We start from the raw sequence: 24,202 nt of genomic DNA, 5'->3' as shown, positions 1-24,202 counted from the left end.
TTTCTTGTGAAGCCTGTTTAATTTAGAGAAAATTAATGCAATTGCTTGTTGCCAATTGATGAATTTATTTACATTGACAATGTGTCCAGCCACTTGACAAAGAATATCATCAACAATCAGCTTAGCCTTAGAGACAAGCCATGAAATTAATGAGCCAATTATTTTAACACATTTTTGGCAATACTGCTTCCATAAATGCCTAGGTGTTTATTATCTGATTGCTCTTGAATGCAAAAAGATTTCTTACAACTTGCTTCATTATTGTTATTACAAGTAATTATAAATAATTAACAGTATATTTGTTCACCCAATCACAAATGAAACTCAAGAATATTGAGAAGAATTACGCTATGAAATTTACTATTATATACATCATTAAAACTGCAACATAAACATTCTTAAAGTTAAAGCAAGCAAATGGTGATAAGACTTTATCCAGACCTGTCACCACACAACTGATTTATATTTCATACACTGATAATCTCCTAAAAGTATATTCTTTTCAAACAACTAAAGTAACATCTGAAGTATATTCCTCCAATATACTGAAAGACCTCACTAAATACAATTCTCCAGAATGATTATGGGCTGGAAGTACCAAAGGAGGTTGTATGTTGCTTCTGAAACATCTAATTTGTTGGAGACAGGGTTAACATGTAATAACTTTTTCAATTAAATTCTCTGAAATATCAGTTTCATTAATTTCATGCTATAGGACCCCAGTTTGTTTTATTCTAAAACAATTGTCTAATTCTTGCTTACATATTGATGTTACCAGAGCACCTTAGTTACAATACATCTATCCCCACATTCAAACTGAACATCAGAACACTCTAGACAAGAACAGGCCATTCAGCCCAACAAAGCTCACCATTCCTATCCACTTATTTCTTCAAAAAAAAAAAGTCAAGTCGAGTTTTGAAAGTCCCTAATGTATTACTGTATACCACACTACTTGGTTGCTTATTCCAAGTGTCTATCATTCTTTTTGTAAAGAAAAACTTCCTAATGTTTGTGTGAAATTTGAAATTTGAAGATGCAGAGTTATTCAACTTGATTCAGATATTTCAATCTATCACTTACTCTATTGGTATTTAACATAGCTATTATAGACTTTTATGGTCAATATTGTCATGTGTACAGAGTACAGTGAAGTTCTTACTTGCATGTGTTGATTAGCATGTGACAATGTATACTTTTTTTGATATGATATCACAATGTTGTTTTAAGCAATTAATGAACAGACTTTTTTTCTGATAAGGTTCCATGCCAAAACTATACCTTCAAAAAAAACATACTAAACAGTGCAACTCAAGTATTATTCTAGAGTTGGTTGAAATATGATTCAAACATTGCTCCCATCTGGGCAGATGAAAAAATACAGACGTGTCAATAAATGTCAGTTAGGCACAAAACCTGATCTCAATTAAGCTTGACATTTCATTCTAACAATGTGGAAAATAAAAGCCTGTTAAGATAAAATACACACACACATACATACATATATATGTCTTTTTTACATTTTTCTTGGCAACACTTAATTGGGCTAAGCTGGTTAAATATGGGAATGTGGTACATATGAACAAGTGAAACTGAAATACTGTATATGCCTTCCAGAATGTGAAAGTACAGTGGTAGTACACATTCCTAAAGAACAAATAATAACAAACATCCCCAGTATAGACAAATTAAGACACTCTATATATTATTTAATTATCACCAGGAGAATTAAACCAGGTATTCACCTGGTAAACCAAGTCCCTTGTTTTTAAACCTTCTTTCTGACTTACCTGTCCCTGCCAGTCTATGGTGTTAACTAGAATCAGGTTTTCAGGAAGCACTGCATCTGAAACCAGGATTTGGTTCAGCTGGTCATACACCATTTTACGTGGAACCTGTGTAATCAGAATACAATCAAAGTTAATTTCTTATAGAGCAAGATTTCTTTAACACTATTTTATTGACACTCTTTTCAATTGCCTTAACATCATTACTATCCTAAAGGATATAACTATACAACAGCTGTTTACATATATGTGCTCCCCCCCACATACTTTGACAGGAGGTATGCAACTTTCTAATGTTTACTATGTAAGATACAGATATTCAAATTAAACAAAGAACAATTCTACACTCACAATAGTTTTCTTTAAAGGTTCACTCTGAGAAGAAGCATTTTTGGTTGCAAGCTATTATATCTTTGAATCTTCTACGGTATATCTGTATAAATAATTGTATTTGAAGAGTTTCACCAACTCTTTTTTACAGATATACCAATTTTTTTGTCAAGCTGGATTTGAAATATTAATGAATAGGATACCTGTCAGACTAGTCCCTGGGCCATTCCTTCCAAAGTTACAACATTGTTATTTAGCTGTATTCTTGGGTTTTGCTATCCTTGTTTTGCCCAAGTCTTAATTTTTTTAAACTGAGTTTTTCTTCATCAATTTACCTATATTTTGCACAGTTACTTCTATTCAACCCTAGTAATTAAACAAAAAAATCTTACAATATGTGATTTATCTGGGCAAATTTTGCAGATGAAAATGCTTCTCGAATTTATCATATTACCTGAGTTCCATGCCCCAATTCTGGGGACCTCTCGCTGTCAGAGCTGTTGGTTCTCTCACTTAAAGGCTTTGATAACTGTCTCTCTCTCAGTGGGGTGCCTCTTTTCTGTCTTGGTGTGTGACTTCCATCTAACCTGCAAGGAAAAAAGTCAAACAGTTTCAATATCTGATTTTACTCAAACAACAAGTTAGGTCAGTCACACAGTGGTCCGTCTTTTCAATGACTCCAACTAAACTGATAACCAACTCAACATGTTCTACTGAAGAATATGAATGAAATAAAGCAAATTGCTTATTTACAGGGATGATAAAATCACACTGGAAAAACAAAAGGTCTTTCATGGCATCTTTCCCCTTTGGAAGCAGACCATTATTGAATATTGAATATTTTTTCTTCTACCCACTTTCAGGTCACTCTATAGAATTGTTACATTAGCATGCAGTTCTTTTTTATGTTTTTACAGTTGCATAAATTATATGTGTAGCAAAGGAGTACAAAAACATTCATAACATTTTAATAAACAAGTGTGCACATTTATGAAATGAGCAAGAAAATTTTACTCCACAACATTGACATCTTTACTGGAGAACTTCCACTAAGAAAAATGTTGTTTATAAAGTTCTACATATAGAAGGAAAATATTTATACATTTTACATTAGGCATAAATAGCATATTACCATACATAGCCATAAAAGTAATTAATAGCTTCTGAAGCATTAGATTTAACATAAATTAGAATGTTAAGCAAATAAGATAGGTCAAGCAAATGGTTAACTAAAAAATTAGACATATTGCATTTTCTAGTAAAAAAAAAAAAAGGAATATTACCAGTATTAAGAGAGGAAGAATAGAACAGGACAAGTATGACGCAGAGAAACTACCCGAGGACAGAAGAAGGGGGGACCAGGATACCTGTGTTCGAAAGTCAGAATGCTGAGAAACGATATCAGTAAAAAATAGGCCCTGGTAGGCAAGTAAGAAGCCAGCTGGAACAGTGAGTCAGCAGAAACAGCAAAAGGAAGATGATGTAATGTATGGAAAGTAAAATTAGTGTATTCATGCATTAGTATAAATATAGACAAATACTGTATATAAGCATTAACCTTAGTGTAGATACTAATGCAAGTCAGGATTGCCAAGTAAATAATTGAATAAAAGCACATGCCATATTTATTTTTTAATTAAAGCTTAGCTTTGACCACCAAATAGGCTAGGAAGGGAAAATGATGAGAGGAAGCCCATATATGGAAGAAAGGCCTTGGCCAGTGAAAGAAATGAGCAAAACAGAAAGTAAAATTAACATTAGACAGTGAAAGTACCAGAGGAGCCAGCTTCAGGGAAAGTCAGGAGATAATAACGGTTCCCATGGGAACTCAAGGTATCGGCCGGACAGGAGCAGAGTGGAGTCAGAGAAAAAGAGCAAATGAGCTAATTTGAGCGAGGTCAGAGTGATAAGAAATCTATAATAATAAAAGGCAAAGCCCTCACTGACTGACTGACTGACTCACTCACTGACTGACTGACTGACTGACTCATCACTAATTCTCCAACTTCCCGTGTAGGTGGAAGGCTGAAATTTGGCAGGCTCATTCCTTACAGCTTACTTACAAAAGTTAGGCAGGTTTCATTTCGAAATTCAAAGCGTAATGGTCATAACTGGAACATATTTTTTGTCCATACACTGTAATGGAGGAGGCGGAGTCACGTATCGCGTCATCACGCCTCCTACGTAATCACATGAACTAAAAACAAGGAAGAGATTTACAGCACGAGTCACACGCGGGAACAAAGGTAAATGACGTTAATTTTTGACTGTCTTTTAATACTGTGTAAGCATACATATTAACACATGTGCAATTAAACGTGTGCATTTACGGGGTGATTTCTCAGGCTTAAAAGCTCACCTTTTATCAAACGCGGGAACAAAGGTAACTGACGTTGTTCACTGTCTTTTAATACTGTGTAAGCATACATATTAACACATGTCCAATTAAACATGTGCATTTACGGGGTGATTTCTCAGGCTTAAAAGCTCGCCTTTTACTAAAAAGTTAAATGCAAAACTATTTTCAATCAGTTTATTGAAACGCTCCCGTTAAGGATTGCAATAACATATTCGCAAGATAAAAGAACGAAGTAGGGGGAAATGGAGGAAGAGCCTCAAACAGCGAAGAGCAAAAAATTAATTAAACAATTGAGAACGGAGCGAGTTAAGCATACAAGCGTGTTCATAAGGGAAACAAAGCACGGTGTAAAACGTAAGTTTAAATTAAGTTTATAGAAACGCTCCCGCTGCGGATTGCAATAACATATTCGCGAGATAAAAGTTTAATGAGAAGACACGACGTATAAACGAACCACACGCCGTGGCACAACGTTAGGGGCAACAGTTTCAACCATTCTATGATCTGCTTCTCGCAACTGAAAGACGGCACATGGCGGATGTTAGCCGACTTGCTGACCGCAACGTTAGGGGCTTCAACTATGGCGCTGACGCCACATCTCAGTGCCAACACTTTGCAGACTCTACTTAAAAGACACGCCCTCCTCACTGGACAGTTAAAAACACCAATCAAACTAACGATGACATCAAGTATTACCCAATCAAAAGTAGGAAAGGAGGCATCTTCATAAAATGCGTGTGGGATGATTTGCATGAGACGCTGCTTTAAAAAAAAAATGATAAAAAAAATACGGGATAAATCCCGTCCAGTATTGATTCAAAACGGGACGCGCAATTTCATTCTCAAACGCGGCACGATTCCGTATTTTAAAGGACGGGTGGCAACCCTACAGTGCCAGGTAACCACCCATACAATCAGATTGTGATTCAGACTAGGAATGCAATGAATGTAATTACCCCGATCTACATACAAGGCGAAAGTCTTGCAACATTCAAAGATGATGGTTTGGGATAAGTACACCATACAACATAAAAGAGCTTATGAAGCCTTGAACCGAAAAAAGCAAGATCTCAGAGATCGTAAAAAAAAAAAATAGGAGGTAATGTCGTTTTACTCGCTGTAGATTTTAGTCAAACATTACCACTTATTCCACGAGGGAGACCAGCAGATGAACTCAACGCGTGTTTAAAATCCATGCTTCTCCCACGCTCGGTTATATGTCGCGTGTTCTCGGGTAGGTGCACCAAAAAATGTATACATTTAAGCATGTAATGGGCAAACAAAAAATGAGGTATACCCGAAGGCACTGCAGTAGTACTTAATGTAACTTTACTTCTTAAATGTTAATGTTTTACTGTTTAATAATTTATACGCTTCTTATATGTTGTTCAAATTCTTTTATCAAAATACCACTGACAGCGCAATGCACGATAACATGGAGTGAATACACCATACGCATCCGCCCACGGCTGCCCTGCTGTGCGCAGATAGGAGTTGATTCTACAATAAAATAAAATAAAGATAAAAAGAGTAAAACAATCATCACTCATAAAGCGGATAGTAGACGTGACGTACTATATGTGTACCACATTTCAAGTGTATAGGTGAAACGGTTTGCGAGCTACAGGTCATTTAAAATCCTGGACAGACACACAAATTGCCACGGTAGCAAATTACAGAAGAAGATTTTACTGTTTAATAATTTATATTTATATGAAATGTGCTTCTTATATATTACTTCATATTCTCATATGATAATGATGTTAATGTTTATATTGATTTCTGTGTTATTAAAACTGCATGTATGTGTGTGTATATATATATATATATATATATATATATATATATATATATATATATATATACTACCAAAATACCCGCGCTTCGCAGCGGAGAAGTAGTGTGTTAAAGAGGTTATGAAAAAAAAAGGAAACATTTTAAAAATAACGTAACATGATTGTCAATGAAAGCCCGTTTCAGTCAGTAAGTCTTATGTGTGTGTTTATGTATGTGTGTATATATATGTAGATGTGTATATGTAGATATGTATATATATGTACATAAATGTTTATGTGTGTGTGTATATTATATATATATATATATATATATATATATATATATATATATATATAAAAGACAGCAACAGTTATAACAATGACAACACAATTACATTGACAATCATGTTACGTTATTTTTAAAATGTTTCCTTTTTTTTTCATAACCTCTTTAACACACTACTTCTCCGCTGCGAAGTGCGGGTATTTTGCTAGTGACTATATAAGTTTGGAGTCCTGAACTGTTTGGGGCTCAGCTCAATTTGGCTGTATTGGGTTGAGTCCGTGTTATTATTATGGTTATTTTATTGCAATAAAACTATACTCTGTTTGCCTATCCCGAGATTCCTAATAGCCTTCATTTCAGGTAAAAAGCCTTCTGGTGACAATTTTTCGCCATGACATATTAATGCCTAAAAGCAAAACCTCTACATTTAACAAAAGCACTTTTTCAATGATAAAATTAACCTCTGCAATTATTTATTTGTATGTTTAATTTATATTTAAAACCTCAAATGAGCCAATTAATGAAGTAATTTGTGAAATATTTAATGAAAAGGGCAAGGCCAGCCATTAATTATATAAGAGATTTTAAAGAGAAGCTAAGCAATTAAATACTAAGACTAAGCTCCTAATTCAGTATATGCATATCACAGATGAGACAATTTCATTTATTCATTTTTTTGTATTTGGTACACTATATTAATCCCTTAGGGGAAACTGTCTTTTCACATGACCTTTGGAGGTCAGAGTACAAGGTCAGCTATTATACAGCACCCCTGGAGCAATTTTCAGGTTAAGGGCCTGGTTCAAGGGCCCAATAGAGTAGGATCTCTTCTGGTAATAATGGGATTTGAACTGACAACCTTCCAAATACCAGTGCAGATTGTTAACCTCAGACCAACCATAGTCAATCAATCAATGCAGTACATTTAGTATTACCTAGGAGAAGAACTCTGAGATTCTGTCTTTCCACTCTTCTGTGGTGTTCGCAGCTTCTCTGGCACTATAATAGTGGTGTTTGTTTCTGCAAATAGATCCTGTTCACAGAATTCCTGAAAGGGCAAAAAATAAATATAAAAACCTATTATAAAAAACTGATAATATATGCAATGAAACAATATCTGGCTACATTACCAGTACATCTGTTTCTGGAATGGGCTCATCCATATTTCTGCTACGAGAATGTTTTAATTTTTCACATAATGAGATCTCCACCTGTACAAAAATAAATTGGGAAAAAACAGAACAACAATTACAGTTCTATTTATGGTGGTTTCACATTCTGTGAGGAATAATATCCATCATTAAAAAAAGTGTTAAAAAGTATTTTTCCAAAGCATATACATGAACTGATTTTATAATAATGTTCATAAGATGCTATGTGGAATTTTAATAAGTATGTTCAAGCAGAAGGTAGGGTACTACATTATAAAGTCAAGGACAATCATAATCATTAACAGATAAAACTCAAGAGGCTCAAAAATGGCTATGGATTAAACAGTGTTTAGATTCAATGTGTACCTTATTTTAAATAAATTTTAAATCCTAATATTGTCAAAGATAGCATACAGATCTCTAGCCAATTAAAAGAAACATTTAAATATTAATTAGGTAAAACAAATCAAACAATATTGGAGCAAGGAACTATGCTCAAAACACAGTGCTTTGTGTACATCTTACCGGACTATTAGAGTCTTTTCCTAGGCTTCCCTTGCTGTTTAAACTGCCAATTTCCGTCTGAGAGCTGGACTGGGACATACCTTCGAAAAATGGTCTTAAAAAAAATATATATATATTTTGATTTCTTGAAAAGGATCATTTTAAGTGTATGAAAATTTCAAGTCTATGGAAAGAATAAGCTTTTATATGTGTATTACCTACTTATACACACACACACAAACATACTATACAATAAACAGTCATTGAGCTGTCAGTGTGAGTCTCAGTGTCTGACTAATTACAACTCTATTTTATGCAAAGAAAGCTAAAATATGAACAAAAATACAATGAAAAAGTAAAAAACTAAACACCATATATAACTTGTTTGCAGTACACCTCTTGAAAACTCACATATACTTGACAAATTAATTAATTTCGGTTGAAATGTGGATGCCATAATGCCTTTAACACTTCCAACATGGGATCACTGGGCGGGTGATCAGAAAACACTGTTGTCACATGATGATAAAAAAAAACTTTAAAAGGAATTAAGAATCCCAAAGTGAATTGATGTATCAATTATCAGATTATGGCAGATATATAAAACTACCCAAAATCTTAAAGTACCAAGTCCAAAACTCTGCAGCTGCTGATCACAGACACAGTCAACAGGTGCAAAATTAGGAAGGTGAATCACTTTGGATGGCTCCATCAAAGTTTTTACTTAAACCCCAAACAAAATTATATGGGAGAAATTGAAGATTGCTGTCCACCACATTACACTTAAAAAGACTGCAAGGAAAACTGGGCAAATATTACACCTGCGAAATGTGAAAACTAGTTACAGTATATCACAAAACACTTGAGGCTGTAAAGTTAAATACCTAAGGACTGATAGTGATGAATATTTTTCAAAGCTAGATAAGTCAGTTATATATTTTTATTTTATTTTCTTTTAGAGCAAAAGTGATTCCTGCATAATCATACAAAAAATCTATCTGAATCTGTTGTAACTTTTATTCAATGCAGCAAAATGTGCTAAACGTCTGGTGAGTGAACACATTCTACACCCACTAAACATGCAGGTTAATATATATTTATACACTCAGATGCTCAAAATAGACATGTAAACAGATTTAGCATATGCCTTGGCAAGGAATAACTTGTGAAAAACATTTTTTGCTGTAAATCTTAAGCATCTTCAAATTTAAACAAATGTTGTGAGGTAAAGGGGTTTTAAATTGTTTTTAATTATTAAATCATTGTTTGTGGCAGCCCAACACATGGCTGTTCAGGTGGGTGAGGGGACATGTTCATGTGAAGTTGTTAATTGATAAGTGCTGAGTGGCAGCTGTGCGAGATTCAGATCGCCCCAGTCAAGTACAAGAAGAATATAAAATGTTACCGGGGTGCTGAGGGGTAAGTTGGAAAATGGAAAGCAGAGAACAAAAACAACAACATGGTGGTAGCAATTGCTGAGTGTTAAACTGAGGTGGACAAGTAAGGCAGCATCCACACTGCTGGGCACTTTATAGAGAAGAGGACAGATCAATGAGGATACAGCAGGCGACATCCAGAATAAGTCTATGGATCTTGACAAGGACGATGAGAGTGGAAGAAGGAATGTTTACTTGTAATTTTACCTTTCTGGCTTTGATGGCACGATTTTATAGTTTAGTTAGTGAAATACTCATGTAACGACTTTTGTGATGCATTGTTTTGCAGATTTTTGGACTGCACTTTGTATTCTCTTTAGTTGAATAAACATTGTTACTGCTTTTGCAAAGTAAGACTCACGCTTGTATACTGCCTTACAACTGGTTTGTTCCTGTCGTGCCTATCAATGGTCTGGGGTTCAGCGTCATAACAGCAGCTACAGTCAACCCTGGTTGTCACAATAAAGGTTATATTCTGATGGAAGTATGCTTTAAGAGAAGTACTTAAAAAAAAAAAAAAAAACACACTACAATAACAACAGAGTTAGTCTTTAACACTAGAATTACCAGAGTCTACAAAAAAACTCGTAGATCCGGCCAACCTTAAATCACTTCTTAAATCCGTTCACACCTCTCCGCCAGCGTCTTTTGTCTTCTAAATGTGCCGATAAAGACAAGCAGCAAGCTGCCGTCTATTCCATTCTCACACCGACTTAGAACATGCACGAACTTCTCCCAGCTCATGCCTTGATTGATTATCTGGGAGTGGAGTTTTAGAGTTGATCCTTTTTTTTCTTTCAGTAATAGCACCAGCATAAATCCACACACGATCTGGCGCTGTTCGTTTTCAAATAATATTGCATTAGTGCGATGATGTTTTCATATACAATATATTGTCTCTTTCTTTCATGTGCGTAATAGAAACCACAGCATAGAGAGAAGCATGTACATTGTAGCAGGTACACACGTTGTAAATGTAGGAAAGCTTGAGCTTATTCAATGCTGCAGGATCAACGCACATGTTGATCTTTTTTTTCTTTCAGTAATAGCGCCAGCATAAATCCACACACGATCTGACGCTGTTCATTTTCAAATAATATTGCATTAGTGTGATGATGTTTTCATACATATTGTCTCTTTCTTTCAGGTGTGTAATAAACCACAGCATAGAGAGAAGCATGTACATTGTAGCAGGTACACACGTTGTAAATGTAGGAAAGACGATCTTTGCGTGTGTGTGAACAGTTAACATTTGAATCTGATGATTGCATATAGCTCTGAAGTTACTGCTCTGTACTGTTCTATCCTCTGCATGTCCTGGAGTACAAAAGAAACAGTATACAGCAACATGTGGAGACTGGCAAGATCGGGGGAAAAAACCACACAGTCACTGATTATAAACCGCAAGATGTTATGCAAATGAATATGAATAATGTTGCATCTGTGCCACACAAAGTTTTCCGAAATGTACTATACAGGTCATAAAACGAATAATTCCAAATATCATATACGCCTACGTCTGTGTTTTTTTTTTTTTTTTGGACATCATACACCATAAGGTGCACACTAATTCAGCATGAGCAGAACACTCAATAAAACTAAATTAAAAAAAAAAAATCAAGTGACGGTGAGATACGAAGAAGGCAGCTTCACCAGCGTTTGTGTGTCAGCTTTAATCCCTCCAGATGAGAGAATGTCCAGTTCCATTTCCTCAAAACACCACTCACATCTCCAGTTATTCCATTTCAAATAAAAAATAACAGCATCAGATCCCTGGGTGGGGGGGCGGTAGTATGTATCGTGATCGTGATTTAGAGAGAATAAAAGTTAAAAAAAAAACGTTAACTTTTACAAGTCCTATAAATGCACACCGTGTGTTACAGACGCAAACCAAATGTATGTGTGTACTGTATAACATTAACAAAAAGAGCAGCTCACTACTGAAAATGACAAATATAAAAGTGAGTGGGGATCGAACCGGGGACCCTTGATTACAAGTCAGCAAATCTTACTGCTATGCCACTGAAGCTGTTGTCTCTTTGAACCTTTTGTGAAAGTGTTTACTTGATCTTTGGATTTCAGGCTTCATACATTATATAGTTTACGCCTACATTTTGTCATTTACTACTAAAATATGTAAAAGTTTCTGTTTTAAAAATGTGTTTACACAGATTACTGTAGAAACGGAACACACATGAAATGTGTGTGTTCCAAATAGCGATATATTCTTTCCACTCTAAAACTCCAGCAGTTCAGTCACTCCCAGATAATCAAACAAGGCATGAGCTGGGAAAACTTAGTGAACGTTCTGCAATGATGGGGGATGGAATAGCCAGCTACTTGCTGCTCGTCTTATTCAGCACATTTAGAAGACAAAAGACGCTGGCGAAGAGGTGAGAATGGTTTTAAGGTGGGCCGGATCTACGAGTTTTTTCGTAGACTCTGGTAATTCTAGTGTTAAGCATAGGTGCCCTAAAATACAAATAATTCAGACACTATGAGATACTTGTTTGAAATGAAAAAAGTGAGTATCTTATGCAGCTATTACTCCAGGCAAAGTTGCAGTAGAATTATATAATAGAAGAACCTACTTCAGTTTTGGTTTGGGTGTGCTGAGCAGACTTTCTGTTTCTTCCATCTCTGGACCACTATCACTGGGGTTGTACATTTCTAAACTGTCATATAACTCATCAAGGTCTTCCTCAACCTCTTGAATCTGCTCTGGTGACACATGCTCCAAGCCAAAACCAACCTGGAAACAAGACATGAAATAAAAATGTCTGCTAATTTTGTTTTTTTTTTTTTTGATCAGTCTTTTTAAAGTGAGAACTGTAATTGTAGTGTAGTGCACAGTAAGAATAACCAGAAAACACATTAAAAGTACATAATAGTATGCATGTATACAGTGATCCCTCGCTATATCGCGCTTCGCCTTTCGCGGCTTCACTCCATCGCAGATTTTATATGTAAGCATATTTAAATATATATCGCGGATTTTTTGCTGGTTCGCGGATTTCTGCAGACAATGGGTCTTTTAATTTCTGGTACATGCTTCCTCAGTTGGTTTGCCCAGTTGATTTCATACAAGGGACGCTATTGGCAGATGGCTGAGAAGCTACCCAACTTACTTTTCTCTGTCTCTCTTGCGCTGACTTTCTCTGATCCTGACGTAGGGGGATTGAGCAGGGGGGCTGTTCGCACACCTAGACGATACGGACGCTCGTCTAAAAATGCTGAAAGATTATCTTCACGTTGCTATCTTTTGTGCAGCTGCTTCCTGAAACGACATGCTGCACGGTGCTTCGCATACTTAAAAGCTCGAAGGGCACGTATTGATTTTTGACTGAAAAACAAACTCTGTCTCTCTCTCTCTCTCTCTCTCTCCCTGCTCCTGACGGAGGGGGTGTGAGCTGCCGCCTTCAACAGCTTTGTGCCGCGGTGCTTCGCATACTTAAAAGCCAAACAGCCCTATTGATTTGTTTGCTAGAGATTGTTTTCTCTATCTATGTGACATTCTGTGCTCCTGACACACACTCCTTTGAAGAGGAAGATATGTTTGCATTCTTTTAATTGTGAGATGGAACTGTCATCTCTGTCTTGTCATGGAGCACAGTTTAAACTTTTGAAAAAGAGACAAATGTTTGTTTGCAGTGTTTGAATAACGTTCCTGTCTCTCTACAACCTCCTGTGTTTCTGCGCAAATCTGTGACCCAAGCATGACAATATAAAAATAACCATATAAACATATGGTTTCTACTTCGCGGATTTTCTTATTTTGCGGGTGGCTCTGGAACGCAACCCCCGCGATGGAGGAGGGATTACTGTATATATTAAAAACCCGCAGTAAACTAAAGAGAGCAGAGCACATTAAATTAGGCTTGAAACAAGCAGCTGAATTAAAACAGTAAAATTATGGTGAGAAGTCTATCCAGATTGATAAAATTTGTAACGTTTTACAGCTAAATGTACAATACAAATACTTGAACTGATTAAGAACCTAAGAAAATCTCGCTGTACTGTGAACACATGATAATAAAACTGAACTTGGATTGTATTGTGATGCGAGGTATAACTAAACTTACCTCTTCTGAGACTTTAAATCTTTTAAGTAGGGCCACAAACTTCTGCTTTATGTTCGGCTGCTAAGGCACACATTGGTAACATGGAAAAAAGAAATAATATAGTTAAGTCTATCACCGCAGTTTTTCAGCTTTCACAAACTTATTTAGTACTTAAGTATGTATTATATACAAAACTGAAATGACACATTAAATTTTCCTATTCAGTATGCTAATCACATCTTAATTTCAGTGAACAGTTGTTTCTTACTGAAATTACAGCTTGCACCTCTTTAACTAATATGAACAGAAAAAAAATTGCAGAATAAACTCATACAAAATCTTACTACTTACTGGAACATTATTATATATATAAATATTATTTTTACTTCCCAGATACAGAAAGAATGTTGCTGCTTTTCATGTTTAATAGCTTAATAGCTTACACTGATATTATATCTGAGCCAATTATATCCAAGAAATTGGAACAATGCATACGATTGAACAGGTAAGCAACATCATCTTCACTTTGCTACCATAAACTTCTTCTCAGTTTAGGTGTTTTCTTAATCTGATGATCTCATGTCAAGCATCATTGTTTAAGCTACATTATTTCATCTTGATATATTCTTGCAAGATATCATGTCTGATTTTACCTCTACTTTAGTCCTACGATTTCAAAATTAAGACAAGGGCTAGTAAAATTAAAGTATTAAATGCAGTATGAGCCACAACCTTTTAAAACTGACAGCTGAGGATACCATATTATCATATCAAACATAAAAACAATAACCTGGTGAACATCACAATACATCAATTCAGAAAAATCCAACTTGTATATCATGTTCCAACAAATGCACAAACATACACAAGTGATAAAAACCACAAATATTAAATTAAGATTTCTTAAAAACAAAAAAAAAATCTAAAATTTTTTAGAACTTAAATTGACGTTAACTAAAAAATGGCTTCTTTTTGGCTTTACGTTTTGTATTCTTTTCTAGTAGTATGGAATTATAAAGCATGGCACTCAATAAATGTAAGTACAATTTATGTGGGGTGGGGGGGGGGGAGACAGATTTCATTGCTTTAAAAGATACAATGGCTTACTACATAAACACACACTGACTTAGAAAGGCAAATAGTGTTATTAAAAACCCCAGCAATGCTGCAACATCACTATTCTCTCTCCTTCTTTCTGGTAAATATGAAAGCACCTATTGGTGTTGTCATGCTTGCCTGTCTGCCAAACAACACAGCTTCCCGAAGACCGATTTCATACAGTTTTAATACTCTTATTCTTCAAAGAAAATTGTCAGAAGAGTTCAATTTGTGTTGGGATTTATGTATTAGAGAATACTGTACATATTTTTGGAATTTCAACAAATCCTATTTATATATAAAAAATAAAACACTGGCCAAATTTCAAAATCGCTTATTTTCAAGGGAAAGAACCACTTTTTCTGTCTATTAAAAGCAAAAAGCTCTGGGAATTGTTAAGAACAAATCATGGTGTGAAAGGATGTAGCTGTTTTTGTATTAATTACCAGAAAGGAAAGAACTGAGGGCATCATGACAAGGCATATCTCAGGCCACTGTGTACATCATTTCACAACATACCATAATTTATTTAAAACTGAAGAACAACACAGATAACCTCAATTACTGATTAAGTCACTCAACAAAAACTAGTCTTCCAAACAAGAGTTACTGAAACACCTGCATAGTCAAATGTATAGCCAGGAACATGATGTCAAGTCAGCTGCTTCAATACATAGGCAGACTTCAACATAGATTATACCTTACCGTAGTAATAAGCACTACAATTAGTTATAGACCACCCACAGTGACCAATAACCAACAATGGTGCATCAACTGATACAATTTTTATAACACTTGAGTTGGAATGTTACAAAAAATATTTAAAACACACAACCGTGATCAATCAGTCTTTGATGATGTAAATATGCAAAACCCAAAAATACTCCAACTTACAAAAAAGTTAATTAAGTCCCTGAGCACAAATGAAGGCTACACCATGTGACATGTTTTTACTTGTTTTGCTGTTGTTGATGCTGTATTACCACCACTATTGTCTGAAGGAGACAAACGTGTAAATATTTTTGTACTGTGTACACAAGACATTAAACTTGAAGATGAAGAAGACTGTTGATAATGCATGTCAGAGATGGCTTTACACAATTATTGCTACATCATGTCTTCTAAAACTATTAGTCATTTCCTAAAATGTCTATTTTATACTGTAAGACAGTTGGAAAAAATATTCCATTTACTTTAAAATGTAAAACCTTTAAGATCAGGAACTGTCACATAGCAGAATTACAGTACTTTCATTTTTGTAACTGATTTTAATGATTTAGGCTACAACAGAGTCTGGGACAAAATCAAGCAAAACCACAAAAAGCAGAGGTAATGATCAACACAAAACAAGAAACATACTATAGCTGTAAATTTCTAAATAGGCTTATCAGTGTTACCAAAACACATAAAAAAACAGATGATCAGTGGAGTCCAGCAAGAAAGCAATGCTATCATAAGTAACTGGAATTGATTATCAGCCAAAAAGCTGCCATGTTAAATCAACATCAGCCTGCATGCAAACAGCAAGACTGAGATGTGAGACTTACCACATACTATTGTCAACACTGTACTTGACAGAAGGCATCTATGAAGTGTGCTGTTACCATAACAACCACACCCAGGGTTCGGACTATTACACAATTATTTGTTATGTCCGGACATTTAACAATTCAGTGAAACAAGCATGACTAACACTGTTCAGATATGAAACAAATAGGTGCCTGCAGAATACTCACAGGTATCTAATTAATATTTTGCTAGATGGGGTGTTTACTCCCATTTGCTTTCTTGTGCACAGATGAAAAAGCACACTCTACAGAACAGTTTTACAAAGGCTTTCAATACATTTGCCTCCAACAAGATCTCTTCTGAGACTTATGTAAGTACAAATGAAAGCTGATATCAATGTTTGAATTTAGTCTTCTTTCTGCAACTTAGGCAAGACCTTGTGCATCTCCACATTTAACAAAGTAAAGAGCAAATTAACTTTGTGTACAGTATACTTAGTTTATAGTTTTACAGGATCATTATTGTCACACTGACTTGAATGAGCTAATCAAAACACAACACACTGCCACTCTCTGGCACCATGAATAGGGAGTATACAGTAACTACCTTTTCTTGAAACTTTGTCTTTTTTACCTTAAATAACTACATTACCTTGAAACTCTAGTCTTCCTTACTAGGAAGATGCCTCCATGTCTGACATGCTAATGATAAAAAATAGCTAAGTAACCTAAAACATTTTTCTTTTTTTTATTTTTACCTTTTATTAATTACAGTATATTTTTATCGCTCTTAATTGTTTTATTGATTTAAAAAAAATTTAAAACATACGTCAGAGATACTGGTCCTTCTTACCTAGTGTCAACAATAGTGATGGATTTGAATTTATGAACAGTCTGATAATCGATTGAGGTTTGATTTTGACTTCCACACACAAAATGGAAAAATCAACTACATTAATTGCATATTTGAAATGCACTGCCTTATTTTTTGCCAAACAGTTAAGGCCAATGCCTAATTCACATGGCATTGCACCTCAGCTGTTCTGTTTGCAGAAAATTAAGTTATCAAATCAAAGGCAGAAAAGTACAAGGTTCACATGCTGACTTGGTTCACACTATCAGACAGAGAATGACTATAAAAAAACAAACTGCAGAAGAAACACTGACAATGTTATTAGACATTACTATGAAGGTGGACCACTAAACAATGTTATTTATGAATACTCAATAATACCATACATCATTATTAATATGTTTTTGGTGCTTGCAGTGATGCTGCCAGAATCAAGAATATAAAATATCAGTGGCACTTTCTTTCTTATAAACCTGGGTATTACTAATTTTTGAATGTTTCAAAACTTTTATTATCCATCCATTATCTGAACATGTTTAATACAACTTTCAGGCAGAAATAGCTACAGATACTGCTGTCATCTGCAGACTCTTTCACGTCTGTCACACGTGCTCAGTGCAAACCTACTGTCATCTGTTAGGAGAACTAATGGAGGAGCTGTCAATTGTGCTTTCTCTGTCAAATGCCAATTGAGCAGCACAGTGGCTGATAGACTGTGAGAAAAGGTCCCACTAGAGGACATCAGGTCGTCATGCGGCCCTCATGGAGTCTTTTTCTGACAGTTTGGTCAGAAACATGTATACCAGTAGCTAGCTGGAGGTCATTTTGTAAGTCTCTGGCAGTGCTCCTCCTGTCCCTCCTCACACAAAGCAGCAGACATCGGTCCTGCTGCTGGGCAAATGCCCTTCTATGGACCTGTCAGCTCTCCTCGTGTAACAGCCCGTCTCCTAGTATCTCCTCCATGTTCTTGACACTGTGCTGATAGACACAGCAAACCTTCTTGCAATGGTATATATCGATGTGCCATCCTGGAGGTGCTGGACTACCTGTGCTGCCAGCAGTGACAAGGACACTAGCAAAATGCAAAACTAGAGAAGAATCAGGAAGGATAAGGAGAGAGAGCAATTATTTGTGGCTGCCACCTGCAAAACCATTCCCTTTTTGGTGGATGTCTTGCTGTTGCCACTCCAGTACACCGGTTGTCACTTTCATTTGCACTAAAGCAGGTGAAGCCGATTCACAATTACCCAATGCTTCCTAACTGGTATCCCTGAAGCTTAACTGACTTGGTGTTAGACTGTGACGATTAAGTGTTCTCTTTATTTTTTTGAGCAGTGTATTTTAAAAATATATAACATATGTATAGCCAGTAGCAATTTTTGATTGCATTTTTGACAAGATAACTCTTGGCCACCAGCTTCACCATTTCAGAAAATGTTAATTGGCTCTAGTTTTAAAATACTTTTAATATAATTTTAGAATAATCTTTATATCATAACCAATCACAAGCTTTGGAGGTGCCATAGGACCCAACTCTCTACATCTATGAACTGTTAGAACAGTTAAAACTACCACCTTTTTAGAAGAAACAGCTACAGTATACATGTAGCCTGGATGGAATTGTTAATGCCCTGATGTGTTTCTAAGAAGACATATCACATGTTCGGTATTTGCCAGTCATGCTACAGTTCAGTTAAAATGTGTTAATTGTTAACAAGAATAGGTTCTAAAATTGTATAAAAATGTTCCTAGGACAAGATCCAACTTGTGAGTGATGTCATCAAGTGCACATATCAGGACACATGCTCTGCTAATGTCCTACACTTTAACAACTCTATACAAAAATATGCATCTCTTTCAGACAGATTTGTATCAATTATAGATTAAGGCAGTGGTAATCTTCATCAAACCAAAAAAAAAAAAAAAAGACCTGCTATATAGAGAAACAAATTCTGTATTCTTTTTACACACATTACTTAAACTAAAATCCTGTTGACATTGTCAAAAAAAATGCAACTCTCTTTTTTGTGTACTTAACCGATGATCTGTAATAATTACAAATGATGACAATATTTCAACAAGGTTCTTTCCATATCCACCTTTTTCAACTTACTTAAATCCAGTACAAGATTGAAAGAAGCAAAAGCAACATTAAGCAAAAAAGCAGGACTCTGTTACCCTGCGGAGCACAATCACCACTGCTAGGATCCATATTTACCAACATAGTTCTACTTTTACTAAAACCATATTAAAAATCCAGAAGTTTTTTTGTTTTTTTAAAAATAAATACTCACAATACTACTATGCATTAGGCGCAAGCCAATTACATCTTAATGCAGTATGTATATACATTTCCAAACATATTTTATAAGATTCAGGATCGTGGAGAGCTAAGCCTATCCAAGCAGTTTCAGGTACAAGGCGAGAAGCAGGCCTGGACAAGACTCACATACATACAGTATATACACACGCTTACCCATTCAGAGCCAAATTAGTATAGCAGCTGGACAATATAACAATATAAGGGACAGATGGAGAAAATGTACAAATCCCACACAGTCACAAAACCCATGTAATAAATGTATAATTTAAATATGGCTCCTTTCCAACAGTAGACAGATAAAAAGAAATACAGTGATCCCTCGCTATATCGCGCTTCGCCTTTCGCGGCTTCACTCCATCGCGGATTTTATATGTAAGCATATTTAAATATATATCGCGGATTTTTCGCTGCTTCGCGGGTTTCTGCGGACAATAGGTCTTTTAATTTCTGGTACATGCTTCCTCAGTTGGTTTGCCCAGTTGATTTCATACAAGGAACGCTATTGGCAGATGGCTGAGAAGCTACCCAGCTTACTTTCTCTCTCTCTCTCTCTCTTGCGCTGACGTAGGGGGGTGTGAGCAGGGGGGCTGTGTGCAGCTGCTTCCTGAAAGGACATGCTGCACGGAGCTTCGCATACTTAAAAGCTCAAAGGGCACGTATTGATTTTTTTTATCTGTCTCTCTCTCTATCTCTCTCTCTCTCTCTCTCTCTCTCTTCCTGCTCCTGACAGAGGGGGTGTGAGCTGCCGCCTTCAACAGCTTTGTACCGGCGGTGCTTCGCATACTTAAAAGCCAAAAAGCCGTATTGATTTTTTTTTTGACTGCTTGCTTTGCACTCCTTTGAAAAGGAAGATATGTTTGCATTCTTTTAATTGTGAGACAGAACTGTCATCTCTGTCTTGTCATGGAGCACAGTTTAAACTTTTGAAAAAGAGACAAATGTTTGTTTGCAGTGTTTGAATAACGTTCCTGTCTCTCTACCACCTCCTGTGTTTCTGCGCAAATCTGTGACCCAAGCATGACATTCTAAAAATAACCATATAAACATATGGTTTCTACTTCGCGGATTTTCCTATTTCGCGGGTGGCTCTGGAACGCAACCCCCGCGATGGAGGAGGGATTACTGTAAACACAAAAATGACTTTGCCTTGCAAACTATCCATATTACTAACCGAGAATGCTAAACCGGATGATGGACGCAGGCACATCCGGCCATGGGCCGTAGCTGCAAAAAGACGTACTGCGCAGGCGCAAAAAGAGTCCGCGAGAGTCGGCTGAGGAGCCGAGAAAGGCGGACAAAAGAGGGCGAGAGAGGCGGATGAGGGGCCGCGAGAGGCGCAGGCGCAAAAAGAGTCCGCGAGAGTCGGAGAAAGGCAGAGAAAAGAGGGCGACAAAGGCGGATGAGGGGCCGCGAGTGGCGGACAAGACCACAGAAAAAAGGAGTGAGCACATACAAAAAGGAGAAATGAGGCGCAAAGTCAAACGCAGGAAAAGCACGAAACACATTGCACACGAAACTAGACCCGGAAAAAAAAAAAAAAAAAAGAGGCTCGCACACAACAGCAAGGCACCCCCCCCCCCCTACAGGCACCGGACGGGACACACACCAAGAGGGGGATTCAACAAGCCCATGGAACACAAAAAAAAGAACACAAAACCACCCCACAGACCCTACAAGCGAGGGACGGGACACACACAAAGAGGGGGATTCAACAAGACACAGGAACACAAAAAGAAAGAAGACGCTCGCGCAACAACAATCCTCAAACCCCCCCCCCCCCCCCCCCCGCCCACCCACATCCATAAGAAGTCACACCCAAAGCCATATATTCTAAAGTGAACGTCAGCACCTTCACACTAGATAGCATAGGTGTCAGCATTGGTGGATCTCCTTACAATAAAGCACTATTAACCGTTCAACTGCAGAAAAGGAAACATATTGAAACAAGTCATGAATACACGGTCACGGGTACAAAACGAAAAGGAAAGGATAACAGGAACAAACACACGAACATGAAAGAAACAACAAAATAGACGGCTATGCAGCATAGGTGGATCTCATTACTATAAGGCACTATTAACCGTTCAACCGCAGAAAAGTCTCCATATTAACAGTGAGTGCAATACTTCTTATTACTTATCCATATTTCTAAAAGAAAAAATGTCTCGACTCCAAAAACGCAAAGCTCAACTATAGCTTCTAACTAACGATGTACCTAAAAGTAAAAACTTTATGAACTGCGTTAGATCCTACAATAGTTCATTTGCTTTTAGTAAATATCAGGCCACCAAAAGGCAATGGCCCATACTGCTTTCCCATATGTGCACAAATACTGCATCGCATTGGAACAGTGCACCCTGAAACAAATCAACAACGCAAATATGCACAAATCTACATCCTGGATCCACATGACGCAAACTATCAATCAAAGTGCTGCATCGCAACAGGCACGGATTCAAAACGAAACACCTCCCGTCTCAGACATACGTTAACGGCAAGGAAGGCTACAACGGGCGTCTCACACAGCACAGGCAAATCGATTACAGCTCCAAAACAACACGTCCCAAATACTACATATGCAACAACGCGCCTCTCAAACGGCACAAGCAAAACATACCCCGGAAAAATTCATTCCGATTAATGAATGTCATTTGCAATCATTGTCATTCAGTTCACTTCCCTGAAGAAACAACTGGCAATACAAGTAATACATTTAGACGTTGTTGTCAAAAGGGTCAAATTAGACTGCCTTCTTTACATTCATATACTGAATATCTACAGAAGATTCTAACTGACGATGTACCTGAAAGTGAAATCTTTATCAACTGCATTAGATCCTACAAATCGGTATCCACTATGAACATTAACGGTGGCACTGCACTTGACATCCGTCTTCAAAAAATGTTGTTTATTGATGATGAATGTACAATGGCATGAAGTCACTTACTCAACACCATTCATAAACTTCTACAAACGTTTATGAATAATAATATTCGATTTGGAGGAAAGGTACTTTTATTAGGAGGAGATTTTAAACAGTGATTAGCTATTCTTCCAGATGCCATGCACTCAGCTATTGTTCAGTGCACCTTAAAATACGCAGACAATTGCCATTGCTTTCAAAAGATACAGTTAGTAAAAAAGATACGATGTCCAGAACCAGATCATAACAATTGCTTATTACAACTGAGAGATGGTACACTCACCAATACAGATGGACTTCAGCCACATATTATTACAATTCCTCAAGCCTTTATCTGCGACGACTTAGTTACAGAGAGATTTGGAACAGCAATCTCATTAGACCAAATGCCCTTTTTAACACAACGCACTATATTATGTCCAAAAAATATTAATGTGGAAAACATAAATACCCAAGTCATTGCATTACTTCCTGGAGAGACACAACTCTTTCTAAGCTCTGACAAAGTTGACTCTGATCACGATAGTGACCATCTTCATTGACCTTACAAGTTCTGACCTGGAATTACCTTTTACACTTAAACGGCGTGTACAAAGAAATTTTCCAATAAACCTTTACACTGTGCCACACACTTTATTGTTTGCTTTCTATTTGCATCATCTACACCGTCACACTATTCTATATCTCATTCATACATCACGCTCTTTGTCATTCCCAACACCAGGGGTTGGCGAGCGAAGCGAGCAGGGGGCGGAGCCCCCTAGTAACATACTGTAAGTCTTTTGCCAATTCATGTCCCAAGATTAGTTTACTGTAACAAGCCCAGACTGACAAAACATATTGTAAGTGATTTATCAGTATGGGCTAGACAAGCAATGCTTATCTGAATGTTAGGTATAAATTGTTTTACACCTCAAAAAGCTAAGTGACCATAGCCCAAATACAGTAAGGGAATGATGTCAGACTAAAGTCCATGTTATTCAAATCACTCACATGGACACATTCATTGAACACGTGCAAAAGCAAATGTACAAATTGTGCAGCAATTGCTTCAATATGCAGGAAAGATTAGTCACTTTCAGCAAGTCTTAGCCTGTATAACATTTCTCAAAGATAATTAATTTTAATTTAGGCTCTATAATTTCATTCTTTATGAATGTTGTGCAAGATTCTTCTTGAAAGTGCATTCCATCACTGTTTTCTTTTTATCTTTCTTAATTCCCTTTTAACAGTATTACCCATAATTTAACACTGTCAGGGGAGGCAATCATTAGTTGAGATGTTGTTGGTGTGGGGGCGGGGGGATCCGAGATACTGGGGGCGGGGGGATCCGAGATACGTTATCTCAAACATGTCTGAGGGAAGTAATGAAGAAAGGTTTTTACCTTATTCTGACAACTGCAAAAATCATGAACCAGTTAAACGTGAAATGTTTTTAAAATTTATACTGAAACAACAGGAAAAAAAAATTTTAACCAGATTAAATCAATTTTTTAAATGGGAGGAAATACTAAGTATCAAAGTCAAAATCACAAAGCCAGTTCATGATCAGAAAAATACCTTTATTGACACGCAGGTGGAGTCACTCAGTACATGGAAGGAGATGACTGACTTGTAGCTTCTAGTTACACTTCTTAAATACACTTGTCAATTACAGAACTATGTGATTAGTTTCATTTCTTATTTTTGTGCGAGTATCTGATAAACAGAGCCCTTGTAGTCAAGATTCTGCTACTGCAGATTATACTGGTTATTTTATCAATACAGTACTTGCCTTGTGCTAAAGTAGCAGCGGGGACTGGGTCACA

The 24,202-nt window shown here is 36.5% G+C and overlaps 1 protein-coding gene across 2 annotated transcripts in view; it reads right to left on the bottom strand.

Annotated features, from left to right (window-relative positions):
* The window catches only part of LOC114652606 (phosphofurin acidic cluster sorting protein 1-like), a 142,511-nt gene that overhangs the window by 44,999 nt on the left and 73,310 nt on the right, over positions 1-24,202 (bottom strand). For both annotated transcript variants that reach the window (XM_028802970.2, XM_028802975.2), the window contains exons 8-14: positions 13,711-13,770; positions 12,220-12,380; positions 8,214-8,307; positions 7,668-7,748; positions 7,473-7,585; positions 2,572-2,704; positions 1,791-1,895 (exon numbers count right to left, since the gene is read on the bottom strand). In XM_028802970.2, the coding sequence (XP_028658803.1) occupies positions 1,791-1,895; positions 2,572-2,704; positions 7,473-7,585; positions 7,668-7,748; positions 8,214-8,307; positions 12,220-12,380; positions 13,711-13,770 (747 nt within the window). The remainder of the gene's footprint in view (positions 1-1,790; positions 1,896-2,571; positions 2,705-7,472; positions 7,586-7,667; positions 7,749-8,213; positions 8,308-12,219; positions 12,381-13,710; positions 13,771-24,202) is intronic.

Source organism: Erpetoichthys calabaricus, chromosome 1, assembly GCF_900747795.2.
Source record: "Erpetoichthys calabaricus chromosome 1, fErpCal1.3, whole genome shotgun sequence".
Classification (NCBI taxonomy): Eukaryota; Metazoa; Chordata; class Cladistia; order Polypteriformes; family Polypteridae; genus Erpetoichthys; species Erpetoichthys calabaricus.
This window is presented reverse-complemented; position numbering and strand designations above follow the sequence as displayed.